General features: G+C 38.8%; 1 protein-coding gene across 5 annotated transcripts in view; it reads left to right on the forward strand.

Annotated features, from left to right (window-relative positions):
- Nucleotides 1-18,245, forward strand: part of RTN1 (reticulon 1) — a 381,779-nt gene that overhangs the window by 347,238 nt on the left and 16,296 nt on the right. The window contains exon 1 of one of the 5 annotated variants that reach the window (XM_034993218.1): nucleotides 9,463-9,632. The exons of the other annotated variants lie outside the window; for them this stretch is intronic. Within the exon in view, the coding sequence (XP_034849109.1) occupies nucleotides 9,572-9,632 (61 nt within the window). The 5' untranslated portion in view covers nucleotides 9,463-9,571. Of the gene's footprint in view, nucleotides 1-9,462; nucleotides 9,633-18,245 lie in introns of those variants that run through there. 5 annotated transcript variants of the gene reach the window in all.

Raw genomic sequence — 18,245 nt, forward strand, 5'->3', positions numbered from 1 at the left:
AAGGCAGAAGTTTAGGTTATGGATTTATTTTTTTCTATCTTAGGTGTTTACAGCTATACATTTCCTTCTAAGTATTACTTTGGCTGTACCTTCTGAATATTTGTTTCAGTTTCATTCATTTTGAAATATTTTTAAATGTCCCTTGTGATTTCTTCTTTGACCCATTGCTTATTTAGAAGTGTATTAAGTTTCACATATTTGTGAATTTATAAATTTCCTTGTTATCAATTTCTAATTTTATTCCAAGTGGTTGGAGAATACATTTTGTATGATTTCCATCCTGTTAAAATGTATTGAGTCTTGTTTTGTAGTCTATCATATAATTGAAGTGATGTGATCAACCCCTCACCGTATCTGCTTAACAGAGGAAGAGGTGAACCCTTTTTGTGGGGAAATAGCATCAACTGCCTATCTGTATGGTTCTTGAATACACAATATCTATCCTACTATAAAACATTACTAGACATGTAAGAGAGGCAAGAATATGTGGCTGATAAACAACAAAGAAGACAATAGGAATGGATCTAGAGGGTATAATGCTATGTGAAATAAGTCTGTCAGAGAAAGACAAATACCATGTGATTTCACCCATATGTGGCATATAAAAAACAAAACAAAAGAGACAAACCAAAAAACAGACTCTTGACCATAGAGAACAAACTGATGATGACCAGAAGGGAGGTGGACAGGCAGATGGCTGATATAGGTAAAGAGGATTAAGAATACACTTAATCGGGCGCCTGGGTGGCTCAGTTGGTTAAGCGACTGCTTTTGGCTCAGGTCATGATCCTGGAGTCCCTAGATCAAGTCCCGCATCGGGCTCCCTGCTCAGCAGGGAGCCTGCTTCTCCCTCTGACCCTCCCCCCTCTCATGTGCTCTCTCTCTCTCATTCTTTCTGTCTCAAATAAATAAATAAAATCTTTAAAAAAAAAAAAAAGAATACACTTAATCATGATGAGCACTGAGCAACATATAGAATTGTTGAATCACTAATTGTACACCTGAAGCTAGTGTAACACTGTATGATAACTATGCTGGAATTTAGAAAGACAGAGACAATAGAAGTTGACCCATAGATGAGCTGGATACTGAAGTTAGATAAAGTCTTTTAAAAAACTACTATAAATATGTGAAAGAAAGTGGATAAAAAGATGGAGAATTTCAGCAGAGAAAGGATATTTATGAAAATAAAGTCAAGTGAACATTCTAGAACTAAAAGATAAAATTTCTGAAATTAAAATTTACTTAGCTACATGTAATAGCTCTTTGGACACAGAAGAAGATAAAATTAGTGAATTCAGAGATAGCTCAATAGGAAATATCCAAGGTGGTGAAAAAACTGAATAAAAATATGAAAAGAACAGAGTATAAAAAACTTGTCAGAAGGTCAGACCTATGAATAATTGGATTTATAGGAAAAGAGAGAGAAAATGGGGCAGAAGGAATATTTGAAGAAATACGGCAGAGATTTTTTTTTCAAAATTGGTAAAAGGCATCAGTCAATATACAGATTTGAGAAGCTCAATAAGCACCAAAGGAAAAAAAACCTTATTGTAATCACATTCCATAAAATCAAACCAAAAAATCTTATAACAAGCCTAGCTTAAAAACCCTAATACAAAAACTTAAGAAGAGTATTATAAGAAAAGAAAGGAAGAGGACAGATCTCATGAATATAGATAGAAAAAGTCTACACAAATCATTAGCAAATTGACTGGAAACTGAGTAGCAGTATATAAAAAGAATGTCACATCAGTACAGAGTAAGTGGAATTTACAGTTTTAAGATTCTTTTATTGCATTGGAAATTGTAAAAGTACTATATACAATAGACTCCAGTAAGTTAAGAATGAACATTATCATTGTAAGCTAATCACCAAAGTATTTAAAAAGGTGTAACTAGAAAATTACTTAGGGAAATAAATGGATTAATAAAAAACATGCTTGAGGGCACTTGGGTGGCTCAGATGGTTAAGCGTCTGCCTTCGGCTCAGGTCATGATCTCAGGGTCCTGGGATCGAGTCCCGCATCGGGCTCGCTGCTCAGCGGGGAGCCTACTTCTCCCTCTGCTTCTCTCTCTCTCTCAATCTGTCTCTTATGAATAAATAAATAAAATCTTAAAAAAAAAACCATGCTTGATTATTTTGAAAGAAGGCAAGAAAGGCAGAACAAAGGAGCAAAGATATGTGATAAATAAGAAATAAATAGCAGGATGACTTAAATCCAGTTATATTGATGATTACATTAAATGTAAATTGACTTAACACCCACCTTAAAAAAATAAAAATTATTAGCCTGAATTAAAAACAAGACCCAATAATATACTATCTTTAAGAACATAAAAAGATACAAATAGTTTGAAAGTAAAGGATGGGAAAAGACGTATCATGCAAACACCAACCAAAATAAAGCTGTTGTATATATATCCCTATCAGCCAAACTAAACTCTAAGTCAAGGAGTGTTACTAGAGATAAGGAGGAACATTTCATAAAGATAAAAGGGTTAACTCAACAGTAAGACATGATAATTCTAAATTTATAAGAGCCCAATATATATAAAGTTATATAAATTGACAGAACTGAAAGGAAAATAGATCAATCAACATGAAAGTTAGATGTTGTGATGTACTTATTTCAAGATCTGGCAGACATACAGCCAAAAAATTATTAGGGAGATAAATTGTTTGAATAATGCTGTTAACCAATGTGACCAAATGGAGATTTATAGAACACCCTTAAAACTTTAGAATATACATTCATGTCCAATTGACACATGTATCAAAATAGATCATATTTGGGATGGCTGGGTGGCTCAGCCATCTAAGCCTCCGACTCTTGATTTCAGCTCAGGTCAGGATCTCTCAGGGTCATAAGATCGAGTCTCATGTTGGGCTCCATACTCAGTGCTGAGTCTGCTTCTTTCCCTCTCCCTCTGCCCCTCCCCCTGCTCTCTCTCTCAAATAAATAAATGTTTTAAAAAGAAATAGATCATATTCCAGACTCTAAAGCAAGTTTCAATGGATTAAAATTGTATAGAGTTTGTTGTCTAACTACAGGTGAATTAAACTGAAAATAAACAATAGGACAGTTAGAACAATGCTCAGAAGTTTGTAATTCTATATAGTCAATGGACCAAAGAAAAAAAATTTCAATGACTGTTAGAAAATATTTTGAACTGGACAATAACATGAACATAATGTATCAAAACTTGTAGGTTGCCACTAAAACAGTGCTTAGAGGGAATATTATACTTTTAAATGAATATGAATATATTAGAAAAGAAGAAAGGCTGAAATTAATCTAAACTTCTATTTTGTGGAGCTAATGAAAGAAAAACAAAAGTAAAAGAAGGAAATAATAATAATAGTAATAGAAGGAAATAGAGAGCATATACAAAGATATACAAAAGAGAAAAAAAACAAAAGAAAAATTTTATTCTTTGAAATTAAGTTAGTTAAATTAATTAACTAAGTTAGTTAAATTAATTAACTAACAAAGAATTAAATTCTTTGAAATTAATATTCATAATATTGATCAATCTCCAATAAGATGATCAAGAAATGAAGAGAGAAAAATAAAACCAATATCGCAAATGAAAAAGTAGACATGGCTACAGCTCCTTCAGATTATTAAAAACATAAAATTATGATGTTATGAATAATTTACACCAATAAATTTGACAACTTATTTAAAATGGATGAATTGATTTGAGGAAAATAAAACTTGCTAAAATTGGCATAAAGAGAAGTTAAAAATCAGAATGTCACATTGGAGCCATTTGGGGTATATCCGAGGAGTGCAAGGTTGATTTAACATTCAAGATTCAATCCATGTAATTTATGTATTAACTGAATTGAGGATAAAATCCCTGTGATCATTTCAATAGCTTCAGTAGAAGCATTTGATAGAATTCAATATCTGTTCATGACAAAAACTCTCAAAAAACTAGGGATAGAAGGAACTTGCCTTAATCTGATAAAAGACAGCTAAAATATTCACGGCCAACATCATATTTAATGGTAAAATTTTGAGCACACTTTTCCCCTGGATCCAGGAGTAAGACAAAGAATATATACCCTTTACCACTTCTACTCAACATTATATGTGGAAGTACTAGCCAAAGTAAAGAAATAAACGTATAAAGATTAGAAGGGAAGAAATAACACCATATTTATTCAGAGAAGATATGATAATTTACATAAAAATTTCAAAAGAATCCACAATTAGAATTAATAAGTGAGTTTGTTAGCAAGATCACTATCCAAAAATCTATTAATCTGGTATAGTTTTTTACATCTCTACTTTTAACTTTACTGTGTCAGTATGCCTTAGGATTTTCTTTTATAAACATCCTTTAGCTACATTTTTTACATTCAATCTGAGAGTTTCCATCTTCTTGGTTGGCATTATTTGGATATATTTAGATGTTTTCTACTACTTTATTTTATCCTTTCTATTTACTAGTTCTTTACTTTGCTTCTCATATTTTTCCTTTCCTGACTTCAATTTGATTTAGTAATTACTTTGTTTATACATTTTACTCATTTAGAAGTTTTATGTTCTAGTTGTTTCTGGTGGTGACCCTTAATGTTTAACTTACAAATTTGACTTTTCATAGTCTAAAATTAAGATCTCAAAAAAAAATTAAATTAAAATCTCTACTGTTCTCCTGAATAGTACTAGGACGTTAGGATGCTTTTACTCTTATCACTCCTTCCTACCTTATGTTCTATTTTTGTCTACTACTTTAATTTCACCTTTCTTACAAACCCCCAAATTAGTCATTACCAATTTTTACACTTTGCATTCTTTCATGCATTTCCCTTCTTCCTTCTAAGTTCAGTTTTCTTCTGCCAGAAGTACCAACCTTGGTCGCTTTTTCTGCAGGGTTCATAGTTAGGAAATTCTCTCATTTCTTACATTTGAAAACACCTATATTAGTCTTGCTGGGTACAGAATTCTAGATGACAGTTATTTTCCCTCACTACTTTGAAAACATTATTCCATTGTCTTCTGGGTTCAGTTAATGAAAAGACTGTGGCTGGTCCAACAGTTTCTGGGGGCAATGTGTCATTCACTTATGCCTACTTTTAAGATTTCCTCTTGTCTTTGATGCCTTGCAGTTTCACTATGATGTGAGTTAGGGTACTGATTTCCTCTTGTCTTGCTCAGGGTTATAATGTATGTCTTTAACAACTCTGGAAAATCCCAAAGCAAATCTGGATAAATTATTCAACTTCTCAAGATGTTATTCCTCCCCTTGAAACTCTGCAGTGTTTCCTTCATTTACTGACAGTATTATTACTTGGATCTGTCTCACTGTCCCCTGCACCTCTCTGTGGTTAAGGTGCCCTATCTGTATGCCAGGAAATCCCTGTCACTCAAACTGGTGATTCTATTTTTTTGTTCATAACTCAGCTTTATTATCATCTATTCTCTGAAGCCTTTCCTGAAACCTCTTCTTCCCCTTAATCACTGTGTATCCACTCTTTCCTGTTCATACACCTATCAATTGATTGCATTTATGTATTTATGTGTAAATCTCACCCACTAAACTCATGTTTCCAGTGGGCAGTTCCTTTTGTATTTACAGGATCAGGCACTTTGTTTGGGCTTTACAAATGTTTGCAGATTGAATGGATGAATGAATCAAGAAAATGAAGGTAAACACTATCTACCTCATAGGGATCTGTAACAACTAAATATATACCATATGAGAAAGCACCTGGCAAATAACAAGTGCTAATCTGTCGTTCGAAATAAAGGCAATTCATGCATTATTTTGATGCAGTGGGTTATGTGCCAAACTGGTTGTTACTTTAAATTTCCTTATTCCATATGGCATAAAGCAGAGTTCTGAGTGTTCTTTGATCATAATGAAGTACTTTTTTTGGTTTTGTGCCTTTTCTTCCAATTGCTATACTTCTCAGAGCATTAAACACACACACACACACACACCCAAACATGGAGTTCTCTGAACTGGATATAGTTTACCACCTATTACATTCTGTCCTGAAACTCAGTGCATTTGTAAGTGCTCTTCTCCCATATAGTTTAATAGCTTTCTCCTTCTCTTTTGTTTGGTGTCTGCTTTAATTTTACCTTATGAGATAGGCCTTTGCTGACCCTCCTCATAAAATAGAAAACTTCCACCCCACTTCCATCCTCTGTCCCCTTTACCTGTGCTGTTCCCCCCTGTCCACCTGTCCACAAGTGAAATAGACATTTACCTCTTCTATTATTGTCTGCCCATCTCACTAACATATAAACTTCTTAAAAGTAGCAATTTTACTTTAGGCCTAGAACAGTATCTAGAATACAGTAGGTGCTCAGTAAATACTTATTGACTAAATGTATCAATATAGGCGCCACTGATTCTCATCAGTAAAATCCTGGGGCTACAAAAAAAAACAGACGCCATACAGCCATTCTGGGCATGGTAGTCTTCAACATTTCTCTTGATCTCAGATGAGATTTCAAAACTTGACAATTTTGTTTTTCCTTGAACCGAATGCCTACAGCATGATTTCATCCTGAAAACTAAAGACATCACTTCCTCTCCTGGCAGGCACCTAAACCAAATTCTGAGCTGGCTGTGTACAAAGCCCGTCTGTTCTCTCCTGGTTTAAAGACAGTGGCAGTTCCTGCCCTCTTTTAGCAAGCTTTGTTTTGCTTTCTGTTTTCTTTCACCACTCAAGGACAATTTACATATCTTTTCTACCCATTTTATCATTTAATCTTGGCAAGAGCTTTCAGTTAATACTCTGTGGGTACTTGTGCGAAGAAAGTACCCGCTTACAATGTCTACAAGAAATAAATTCTTATTTCATAGACACAAACATCTAAAACTGTGATTCATTTTGTATAATTCATTTCTCATTATGAGAGAAAGGTCCAAAGGTGATAAATATTTGCTGAAGGCCACATAACTACTGCCATGTAAGTGGGTCTCACGCCCACATCCCCCAATTCTCAGTCAAGCTCTTCACACTTTTCTGCCTGATTGTTCTTTAATAAATTCATTTGTTTCTCCTACCACCTACACCTTAACCTAAAGCCCTTCAGTTCGTATTTCACTGGTGTGTATCTCTGTGGCATCAGACGCCTTACCTCAACCTTCAACTATCAGACTGCTATCTTGACTTTTTGGGTGTCATCAAGCTTCTGTCTTCAGATTCAGCATGCCTAAAAAGAATGTGGTCTTTCAGCTGAGCTTACATTCCAAGGTCAACTTGGTGGCCCATGAAAATGCATGGCCCAAGAAGGCTGACACAGCTCCCCTCCACTTGAGGGAGAGTTAGCCCCTGCCTGCTCTCCGCAGCCAGGGATGTGCTGTCCCAGCTTGCTGCACAGTACCGCCCGTCAGATTAGCCGTGACCGGTGGCTCTGCCCACGTGGTGGACACTTAATACTCACGAATGAAGGTAGCTGGGGGGCACCGGCTGGACTTCGGGCTGGTGACTGGGGCTGTCATTGGACTGGCAGTGCCTCCTAGTGGCCAAGGCTCCAAAGGTTTTCAACTGAAAAGGAGCCAGTCTAGGCAGCCCACACGCCAAACCCTTCTTTCTGAGTCTTGTTCCCACCTGTTTCTGGTTTGTCCAGCCCTACTTCATACAGTGAGAATTCAGTGCTGGTCAGATCATCAAATACCTGTCTTTTCAGTATTTTCTGACTGAATTCCCAAACAGGACCATGATGATGAAAAAAAATTGGAATGGGTTTGGAAATATAAATATGAAAAGGTCACTACCATCACTGGAGCAGGTCAGTTTGAAAAGTGCTTTGTAATAACTCTTTTCCCTCCCGTCAGCCCATGGTAGCTCTGACACCCCTTCCTCTTGGAGGAGACTTCCGCTGCCCAGAAGTGCCAGATCATCCTCCTGATCTCATTTTTACTAAGGTTCCTCAGTAATTTCAGTTATGTTACAGACCTATGGAGAGAAGCTTGGTTTCTCTGGAAGCTCACATCCTAAGAAAGAAAAATATGCATGATCCCAAAGGTCACATTTTAAAGTGTATACTCTTCATAAACTGAAAGATAAATCATAGCTACAAGCATAACCTTGAGACTACTGTCTTTAAGTCCTTGCCGGTGCAGGATGTGCAAATGCAGATTTGGGTCTGGCAAGGAACCTCTCTGGGAACTGTGGAAGAATCGTGAAGGCTCCATTTCTCTTCGAGGGAGAGAGAGAAATACTGTGTAAACGATGATGTCAAGCCACAACAAGTAAAATGGGAACTCTTCCTTCTGTATGCTCCTGTATTCCAAAGGTGTCCTCTGGCCCCATGTTATATTTTGTCTCCCCAAGGGTCCTGCCACCAGGACTGCCTTCCCCAGACAATGCCCAAATTCGAGTCCTTTCTCTGTGCTATTTCTACCTTTTCCTCATCAGAATGTACCTATCCCCTGTCCATTCTCTAAAGTTCTTGGTGTATGATCTGATAAAGTATTTCATGGTGAGATTTAAATAGTAGGTCACCACCCACTGTTCTCCTCCTCCCATTGACATCTGCATTGTAATTGGGGACTAGAATCTCTTGACTCACTCACTGGGTTTGGAAACCTACTTTATATCTCCCAAATGATACACACAGCCCACCTCCATGTGCCCCCAACACTCAATCCCAAAGATGATGCTTTTGAGGCAGAATACCCTTTGCTTCCCTGAGTTGTTTGGATGTCCCCACAACTGACCTCCTGGAGTGTCAGTGCAGTGACCAATAACTCTGCGTGCGAGAGTCCAGGGGCTTTGAAAGGGAGCCTACAGGCACCACATTCTGGTAGGTATTTATTCATTCGAACCACAAACTGAGCTGGAGAATAGGGGCAGCAGGAAAAACACATAAGACCTACTGAGCAGCAGGATTTCTTTACAGTGACTGTGGCTTGCCAACAAGGTTTTGGATAGCCATAGAATATTCCAGAAAGAGGAAGAGATCTGGCAGTTGCTTGGAAGATGCCAGGCAATTAAATCGTGGCCAGAATGTAAAGAAATGGGGAAGAGAGGTGAGTGAGCAATGGGGACAATTGGGGAAAGGGGGGGCATTCTGCTGAAAGCCGGCTATCTGTACTGCCATCACCTGCGTCTTACCCAACAAGTTTCTTAGGTGTCTAAGAAATTTCTAGAATATGCACCCTGTGTCAAGAACTCCAGGAACAGTCCAAGTGCCGCACTCTGATCCCCACCCTTTTCCCCTCCTCTTCTCCCATACCCCCCCCCCCCCCCCCCACCCACCCCTTGCCCGCTTTTGTGCCTCCCCGGTTAGAACCGGCTCAGCCCACTCCGGGGCAGCCTCTCACCAGGCCGGCCGGCCGGGGCAGCGCTCTCGCGTCGAGCGGCGGCCGCATCCCCGTGCGCGCAGGCAGCCCCGGGGCCGCGCCGCGCTGATTCGCTGCCGCGGAGACTGCGGCGCCCGCGACGCGCCCGCCCCTCGCCGCGCGCCGGCTGGTGCAGCCTCAGTCCGCAGCCGCGCGGCCACCGCGAACCGTGCCGCCGCAGCCGGGGCGCCGACCCTGAGTGCCAGCTCCGCGCCCCCGAGGACGGCAACGGCGAGCCCCCAAAGCCCGCACGATGCAGGCCACTGCCGATTCCACCAAGATGGACTGTGTGTGGAGCAACTGGAAAAGTCAGGGTATTCTCTTTATTTCGGTAGTGCATGCCTGCGGTGCACGGGAACCCCGGGACCCGGACTCGGCCATTGTGCATCATTTCACCTGTGGGACCTATGCATGCTTCACCCCCGAGAGCTTTCTGTTGGGGGGGAGTAAACTTGTCATGTCAAAAATCAAAACGGATGGTGTTTGGATTCTTTTCCTCTTTTTTTTTTTAAACCCCCCACCCCCATCCCTTTGTTTTCTTGTTGTAATGCTAGAAATTTAAATAATGCATCAGTTGCCTCCTCCGGGAGCTCTTTTGGGATCCGTTGATTGTTCAGTACTTGTTTAATCTCTTCTCATGCCCGGAGTTAAAATGCTTTCTTATTGTTCCATGCATCCCAGGCCATTTAATTTCCGCCGAAAGGCTGAAATGTCCTGGTAGAGCCATTAAGTGAGAGGGCTCTAGTGCATCCTTTTAAGAGGGACACACCCATTTCAGGGTTGTTATTTGTGGTCGCACAAAGGAGATTGGAAATGCAGACTAGGTCTCGAAATCCTGAAAATATGATGGCGTAGCCACATTTTAGGATGGTTCACTTTGAAATATTTCAGGGTTTTTGTCTGTCATTGGGGTAACCTGTAACTACTATTTATTAAAAATGGGTATTTGTGGGACAAATAGAGGGGAAATAAAAAGCAGTGCGGAGTGCCCTCCAGTATAACAGATGTATTTTGAAACAGTCCATATTAGCACTGGGTGTGGCCACCCTCCAGCCTCGCTTGGATTGCTTTTCAGCCATTTTTATTCAGCCTCATACTTCACACATCCATCTCTCCTTTGTTATATTAAGATTCTCTCCTCCACCTTGCTGCGTTTGAGATTATGAGGAGAAAGAGAGAATTTTGGAAGAATGAATTATGTGTGGTAAACTCGGGTGTTTGTAAGATGAAGGGTCTTTTAATCTTTAACAAATAAGGTTCTGAAGAAGGCACATTTGACTTAACCTGAAGGGTTGCAGTGTTCCTCAGGGGACCAAAAATACTCTGGAGCAGAAGCTGATTTTTTTTTTTTTAAATCTGGCATTTTCCCCTGTCATTTTATATCACAGAAGGAATAGAATGGCTTTTCATCTTTAGTGCCCCTGTAGGGTTTTTCTTCAATAAATTTTTTAAGCAAAGAAAAAGTAAACGTGAACCTCAGAATTAAGAACACATTAGCTCTCTTATTCGTTGGTTGGGGTGGCGGTGACATAAAATATAACAGTCGAGTTCAAATTATGTGGGTCTACTGGAAATACAACTGTCAAAAGTAAATAAATGGTCCTAATACATTTAAAAGCTAGGAAATAAGAAATGTATGGCAATTCAGGGGCATAATTTTAGAGAATGATGACAGCGACATGACATATTTTATACAGAAGGCAGTTGTGAAAATGCTTGGTGACGTTTCATTCTTACGTATTAGACTCATCCAGTTTATTGTGATACACACACTTCACAGACAACTATGGCATGATACAATATCAAGTTTAGTTGGACACAAAGACATTTAAAAAAAGTTGGTTTTTAGACTATGATTATGGGTTTCTTCTATTCTTACCAAAAGTAGATGCCCAAACATGGCAGATTTTCTATTTTATTTGTATGAGATATAAGACACTATTTCGTTATGCTCCTATGTGTTTTGCCTCAGTCAACCGTCTCACTACAGGGGTTAAAAAATGCATGGCTGTTTATAATCAGAAAATAACACAAATGTCATCATTTGTCTATTGAAAACAATCATTTTCATTTTCAATATACAGCTACTTGTGAAGATTAATGCCAGATTGTTGAAGGTCTTTTACACTCCATGACCTTTGGTCGTCTTCAGCACCATTGATTTCCTTTTGTCAGATAGAACAAAGCCATTATCTTGAAAATTGACTAATAACTGGGTGGGTGGGTTTATAGGCATGAAAGAGAAATAGTAAGAAGTAAACTATTCCTTTTTCTTTCCACTAAGAGAACTTTTCATTTAAACTAAATCTATAATAAAATTTTTGTTTAGCATTTTCAATGTTATCTTGTTAGTTCCCTCATTATCAAAAACAGCTGTTCTTAACCCTGGCTATACATTAGTATCACCTGGGGAGCTTTTAAGACCACAAAGGATGCCTGGGCCCCACCCCTAGAGGCTCTGATTCAGTTGGGTCAAATATCAATATTTTTTTAAAAGATCCTCAAGTGAGTTTAATACATAATTGGGGTTGAAGCCATGGGTGGTGTGTAATGATTCTTAGCTCAGTCCGTAGCCCAGCAGAGCAGGGTCGGGTGTACAAATGATGAAATGGGTATGATCTAGGAGCACCTGTGAATGTGGTTGCAGGATGCAGTGTAACATTGTTGAGAATGTCCTCCAGAAGTATTACAGGTGAATGTTTTGCTTGTAAAAGGGAATAAAGAAAGTGAGCTTCAGGTTTTCTCCATATTAGTAAACATTCCATGGAGAAATTGCAGCCCATTGACTATTTCATGAAGACTCGACTAGAACTAATATAATTGTCGTAAGAACTGTAGTAGCCATGCAGAAGGAACCTTATATCTACTTTATTAATATATAAGATTTCAGCTAGAGACAGGAGCATTTAAAGAGAGTCTAAAGTCCACATTATACTAGTACAAAGATTCTGTAATACATTACATTACAGTATAGTAATACATTAATGTATACATTACAAAGATTCTGCTTCCAGTATAAAAAAGTGATACCACTACCAATATTGGTTAATAAACCAAAGCCCACCCAACTCAGTGAAAATGGAAGCAGAGTAAAACCATAACCTAATAAAACACGTGTATAGATAGTAATGTGACAGATCACAATAATACTAATATGTTAGGGGCACTTTTACTGAATGCTTTACTTGCATCATTGCATTTAATCCTCACAAATCCTGCGGTGTGTACATTTTATTATTATTTTATAAGTGATAATCTGAGGCCTCCACCAAGGCACATGGCTCGTAATGCCAGAAGAGGCTAGATTCAAGCCTAGCTGGCTGACCACAGAACCGCTCACTTCTCACTGCTCTGCCATCTGCCTCAACGGTAGAGAACTTTTTCCTCAATGGTGTTTCTAAGAACAGGAATTCTGTAGGTAATGGTGACTGTGTGGGCTTAATAATCCCTCACATTTACATAGTTTTCATTTTGCCAAATGTCTTCTCATTGGAGCTTCTTAGTTTACTCTTGGACATCATGAAGCTCAAAGAGGTTAAGTGACTTATCCAAGGTTTTTGGTAAGTGGTGAACTGCGTAGTGAGGAGGCGCCTGCTTCAAATCCAGAACTCCCCCCACAACGGCACTCCACGTCCTGTACTCATGCTGAGTTATAGAGCGAACTTCCCTGCCCTCTGCCAAGATATTTCTCGCAGTTTCTCCCCTTACAGACCGCAGAATTAATCAGCAAGTCGGTGATCTTGATCAATTTATGCCATTGTCATCCGCACTACCATCATCAATTCATCATCCCAAATTCTCTGTCAGTACCAGCTATGCTCCGCTAGCTATTCTAAACTCCTGCTACATGTCTTTAATTAAGCCTTCATGAGATGATTATCTTACTCTCACTTTACAGAGGAGGAAACTGAGGGTTTTGAGGCAGAGAGGGCCAGGAATTTGCCCTAGGACTTAACTGGGTCCCAAATATAAGGCAGGCTGATTCTGAAACCTATGCTTTTAATGACTTTCTCATACTGCTTAAATCCAAATAATGCTGGGGCAGGGAATAAAGTTTGAACAAAATCATTCATCCATATCATTCTATTTGTGCTCAAAGATAGTTTTTTCCAGATATCATTGTACTCGACAAATAGACCTGGCAGTATGCTTGGTAGTACACTGGGTTGATACTTGTCACCTGTTTGGGGCTACTGGTCAACTCCCACTTGACCCTGTGTTGCACCATTCTGTAATTACAGCTTTCCCAGCGTGTAAAATAGTAATGAAGGGTGAAACACTTTCCAGGGAATATAACTTAAAAGTATTTCTGGTTTTTTACAAAATAAAATACTATACGCTGGTCTACAGTGCTCTGTGGAAAAACTGTTCATGGTGGTCCATTCTGAAAGGTGCTAGTTGAAAACAGCCAAGCATCCCAGAATACACAGAAAAAAAATGTCTGTTTTGGCAACAGAAATTGAAAGAAATGCTTGTATTTTGAAAATGGCATTTGGTCGGGGCGCCTGGGTGGCTCAGTCGGTAAGCGTCTGCCTTCGGCTCAGGTCATGGTCCCAGGGTCCTGGGATCCAGCCCCACATCGGGCTCCCTGCTCCGCGGGAAGCCTGCTTCTCCCTCTCCCACTCCCCCTGCTGGTGTCCCCTCTCTCGCTGTGTCTCTCTCTGTCAAATAAATAAATAAAATCTTTAAAAAAGAAAATGGCATTTGGTCAAGATAATACTTAAAGGCAGACCAATACAACCTTTTATCAAACACCTTTTGTTTGGACTCAGTCTCATTAGAAAACTGTACAAATATTACAACATAAGTAATTACACTTGCAAACTCCCTCTCTGCAGATTCTAATGAGATCCAGTGGGGGAACTGGCTTAGCTGGGGATCTGGGGATTTTTTTTTTTTTTTGGAGAGTGTGCGAGTGTACAAGTAGGAGTGGGGGGGTTGGGAGGTAGAAGGGACAGAGGTTGAGAGAGAGAATCTTAAGCAGGCTCCATGCTGAGCATGGAGCCTGATGTGGGGCTCCATCCCAGGACCCTGAGATCACATGAACCAAAATCATGAGTCCAAAATCAAGAGTCGGGCACTTAACTGACTGAGCCACCCAGGTAGCCCTGGGGATTTTTTTGTTTTAATGAAAGAAAACTCTCATTATACAGATAATATTACCAAATATGGGTAGTTATTACTCCATTGAAAAATAAAACTCTACTTTTTCACTGTGTATGATTATTTTCAAGAGAATATTTATAAGGGAATGTTCCAAAGTTTGGGGAGAGGATAATGGCTTTGTTCTTTTTCTAAAAGTGATACATACGCATTATGAAAATTTCCTTTTGTTCAAAGAGAGGTTCAAATGAAAGCCACAAATCGCCCAAAGTCCTACACCTAGAGTTAATGAGGGTTAGTATTTGCTGAATATTGTCCAGTATCTCCATACCGTGTAACATGAAGCTAGAGGACTCGGCAACAAAAACAGCTTTTATAAAACAAGATTGTGTATGTCTCAAAAAATATTTGAAGTAATTTAATGGAAAAAACTGACATGAAACTGAGAGAATTGCTGAACTTCACATATATGTTTCTTTATGTGCTATTCCTTCCTAAAATTAAGAAAAAGTATGATAAACATCGATAAGATTAGAATAATTTTTTAGTTTCATGTTTTGGTTTTAGACTGTACAAATGGACTCTCTGCAGGGTCTAAATTTTTTTTAAAGGAAGATCCATCAAGGGTGAGAAAGGTTGATAAAAATGCTGATCTAAATCCACATCTTCAAATCTATGATTTTTCTCAGATTTCCATGAATTAGGATTTATTTCATTTAAAAACCCAATAATAGGGGCACCTGGGTGGCTCAGTCATTAAGCGTCTGCCTTCGGCTCAGGTCATGATCCCGGGGTCCTGGGATCCAGCCCCACATCGGGCTCCCTGCTCGGCGGGAAGCCTGCTTCTCCCTCTCCCACTCCCCCTGCTTGTGTTGCCTCTCTCACTGTCTCTCTCTCTCTCTCTCTGTCAAATGAATAAATAAAATCTTGAAAAGGAAAAAAAAAACCAATAATATTCCTGATACTGTATGACTAAAGCATTAGGATTATGATTACAGATCCCTATTCCATCATAATGAGCAGGCCTCTCCTTCATTATTTTGAAAAGGTTTCTCTCGCCTTCTCCCCATCTGCCCCTCTATCCCTCTCTTTCTCTCCCTCTCCCTGCCTTCTCTCCCATTTCCTCCTTATATTTGAAATTCTTTATTCAATTCTCTTTCATCTTTAGACTAGTTAATACATTTGGGAACAGAATCTGTGAAGTAATTGATATATTTTAAATTACCTTATAGTAGAATTAAATGTTAAAATTCACTGAATCCAGCAAACAAAAGCTAATGTGGGTGGATAACTTCCAGAATATCACCTCTCTTTTTGGAAATAATTAAATGTACATCACCACAAAATTTCCCATCCTTCTCAACTTGATCTCGTAAGTTGTGTACACATTTGGCCATGCATTAATATTTACATATTGTCACCTTTCCAGTTGTTATGAAAGTACACACAACCATTCAAGGAAACATGATTGCCTTATAATTAAGCTCACAGTTTGACAGCTAAGAATTTGACATTAATAATTCTTTAAAATCCATCTTCTGCCTAGATGACAATAATTACATTAAAAGCCTGGTCATTGTAAATGTATTCCAAATTTGTAGCATATATTTCAAATAAGATAAGAAATTAGTGGGGCACCTGGGTGGCTCAGTTGACTGAGCATCTGATTCTTGATTTCAGCTCAGGTCATGATCTCAGGATCTCGAGATCGAGCCCTGTGTAGGGCTCCACAGTTGGTGTGGAGTCTGCTTGAGATTTTCTCTCGCCTTCTCCCTTTGCCCCTCCCCCTGTTCATGCAGGCTCCCTCTCTCTTCCCCCCCCAAATAAATATATAAATAAAATCTATATAAAATAAAAAAATTTGTTAGAAGTTTTAGAACTTTGAAGTATACAGTTCTGTGTCCTCCACATATGTTAAACTGTATTTTTGAGTTAAATCTGAGTAAAGTTGTCTTATAATTCAAGCATTACTTACAAGCTCTTTGCCCAAACTGATGTTGATTTTGAAAATATAACAGGTTTTAATTTTTAGAATTTATTGCAGTTCTACCCATTAAGCAATGAGCATGTCTTGCTTTCAGAAACATTTTACCAAACTGCAGATCCAATATAGTGGTAATAGGGATCAAGAAGGACATAATAATTTATTGAATGGAACAGAGGTACAATGAGAGATCATTACCTTTCCTTATCCTTTTAGTTCAAGAAACATCTTGCCATGATGGTATTGGTCAAAAATGTTAAATATATTCAGTTTTTATAAAGAAGCAATAGCTGTCTATCTCCATGGTTCTTTTCTATTCCAATACAATGATGGATTTTAAGGTGTGACCCAGACAAGATTTTGTGGCTAATTATGACTGATTACCACCAACCAAGTGGACAGTTTTGTATTTTGATCAAGTCAGAAAGCTTAAACAAGAAAAATCACATGAGGACATCCATTATTTAATACCTTGCAAATCTTCCTTGTGCTGCCCTCAGCTACCATGTGCCCAAAGCCTGTCTCTCTCTCCATATGGCCATCTCTTCCTTTGATGCCAAAGGAGACCTGTGGAGTTGCCCTGTGGAGACCCCTCCAAATGAGCCCATTTGCTAAAAGATTTAGCACACTGTCTTCAGTACCGGGCCCTGCTGTTTCATTTCCTCGCCAGGTCCACCCCATCAAGGTGACCACGGGTCTAAGCATCATTGCGTTAATTTCATAGGACAGGGAGAATGTGGTCCCAGTGGTTGGAACTAGCATGTGGATTCATTCAATGCTGTGCTCTTTTACTGTCCACACAGAATGCCAGGTGTAATGTATCTCCTCTTTCAAAATATCCACAGAATTATTTAAACATCTAGAAATAAGAGTGTTGGCATTTTTCTCTTGACAGTCATACTGGCTATATTTAAGTGGTGAGAAGGAAAGGCCTGGAAAATGGAATTACCGCAGATGTCTTATCAGCACAAGTCCCTCCCAGCAGCTTCCCCCCAGGCTCAGGGCCCCTGGGTTACCATTTAAAGTTCAAACTTACGTATGAGACTGTTTCATGGCAAAGGAAACTCATGGAGTCGTTGACTGAATGTCATCTTTGAATGTCTCCGTGCATGTTTAAAATTTTTTTATTACATCGATTCCCATTACGTTTCTCCAGTTTGATGGCAAAAGGAGGGAAAGTTACTACTGTTTCCCCTTGTTAACTTTCTGTGGTGATATTTTGTTGGCCTCACGAAAATCGGAGAAACTAGCTATCACTGCTTTGGACCCTGGGTTGTAAAGAACTGAGGTTTTTCGAGCCTCTGATTCTTTTCAGAAGGTACTCAAGTATTGTAGTCAGTTATTGGAAGCTTGCTGAAAAGTAAATTAGAGTCAACAGTCAATGAATTTTTCATTCATTTTTCAACAATCCTTTCGATGAAATGCTGATATTATATATAAGTAGGGTTTTCTCACTTGGTCTTTTATGAAGTAGCTTTCACTTGTCACATAGCAAGTGGTGCAATGCTGCTCAAAATCTTTACCGGACCAAAATGGAATATAAATAAATTCACTTAGGAATATGGTGCAGTAATGCAAATCATCGTGCACAGTTTATTGCCATTCATGCTCTCCACTTATGCCACATTTTGCCTTAAAAATAAAATACAAATAGCGGCACCACTGTCTTTCAGTTCGTACATTTTTCTGAATACTGCACCACTATTGGATCATATAATTGAATACATTTAAAATGGTTTCCTAAACCAAAAAATTTTGAAAGAAAGCAAAGGGCTTTCTTTCTAGAAATTTGAGAGAGCATTTTATTTCCAGTCAGCTATTCATTCAAACCTTGGATCAC

This window comes from Mirounga leonina, unplaced genomic scaffold (genome assembly GCF_011800145.1).
Source record: "Mirounga leonina isolate KUSES-001 unplaced genomic scaffold, KU_Mleo_1.0 Mir_82, whole genome shotgun sequence".
In the NCBI taxonomy this organism is placed as follows: domain Eukaryota; kingdom Metazoa; phylum Chordata; class Mammalia; order Carnivora; family Phocidae; genus Mirounga; species Mirounga leonina.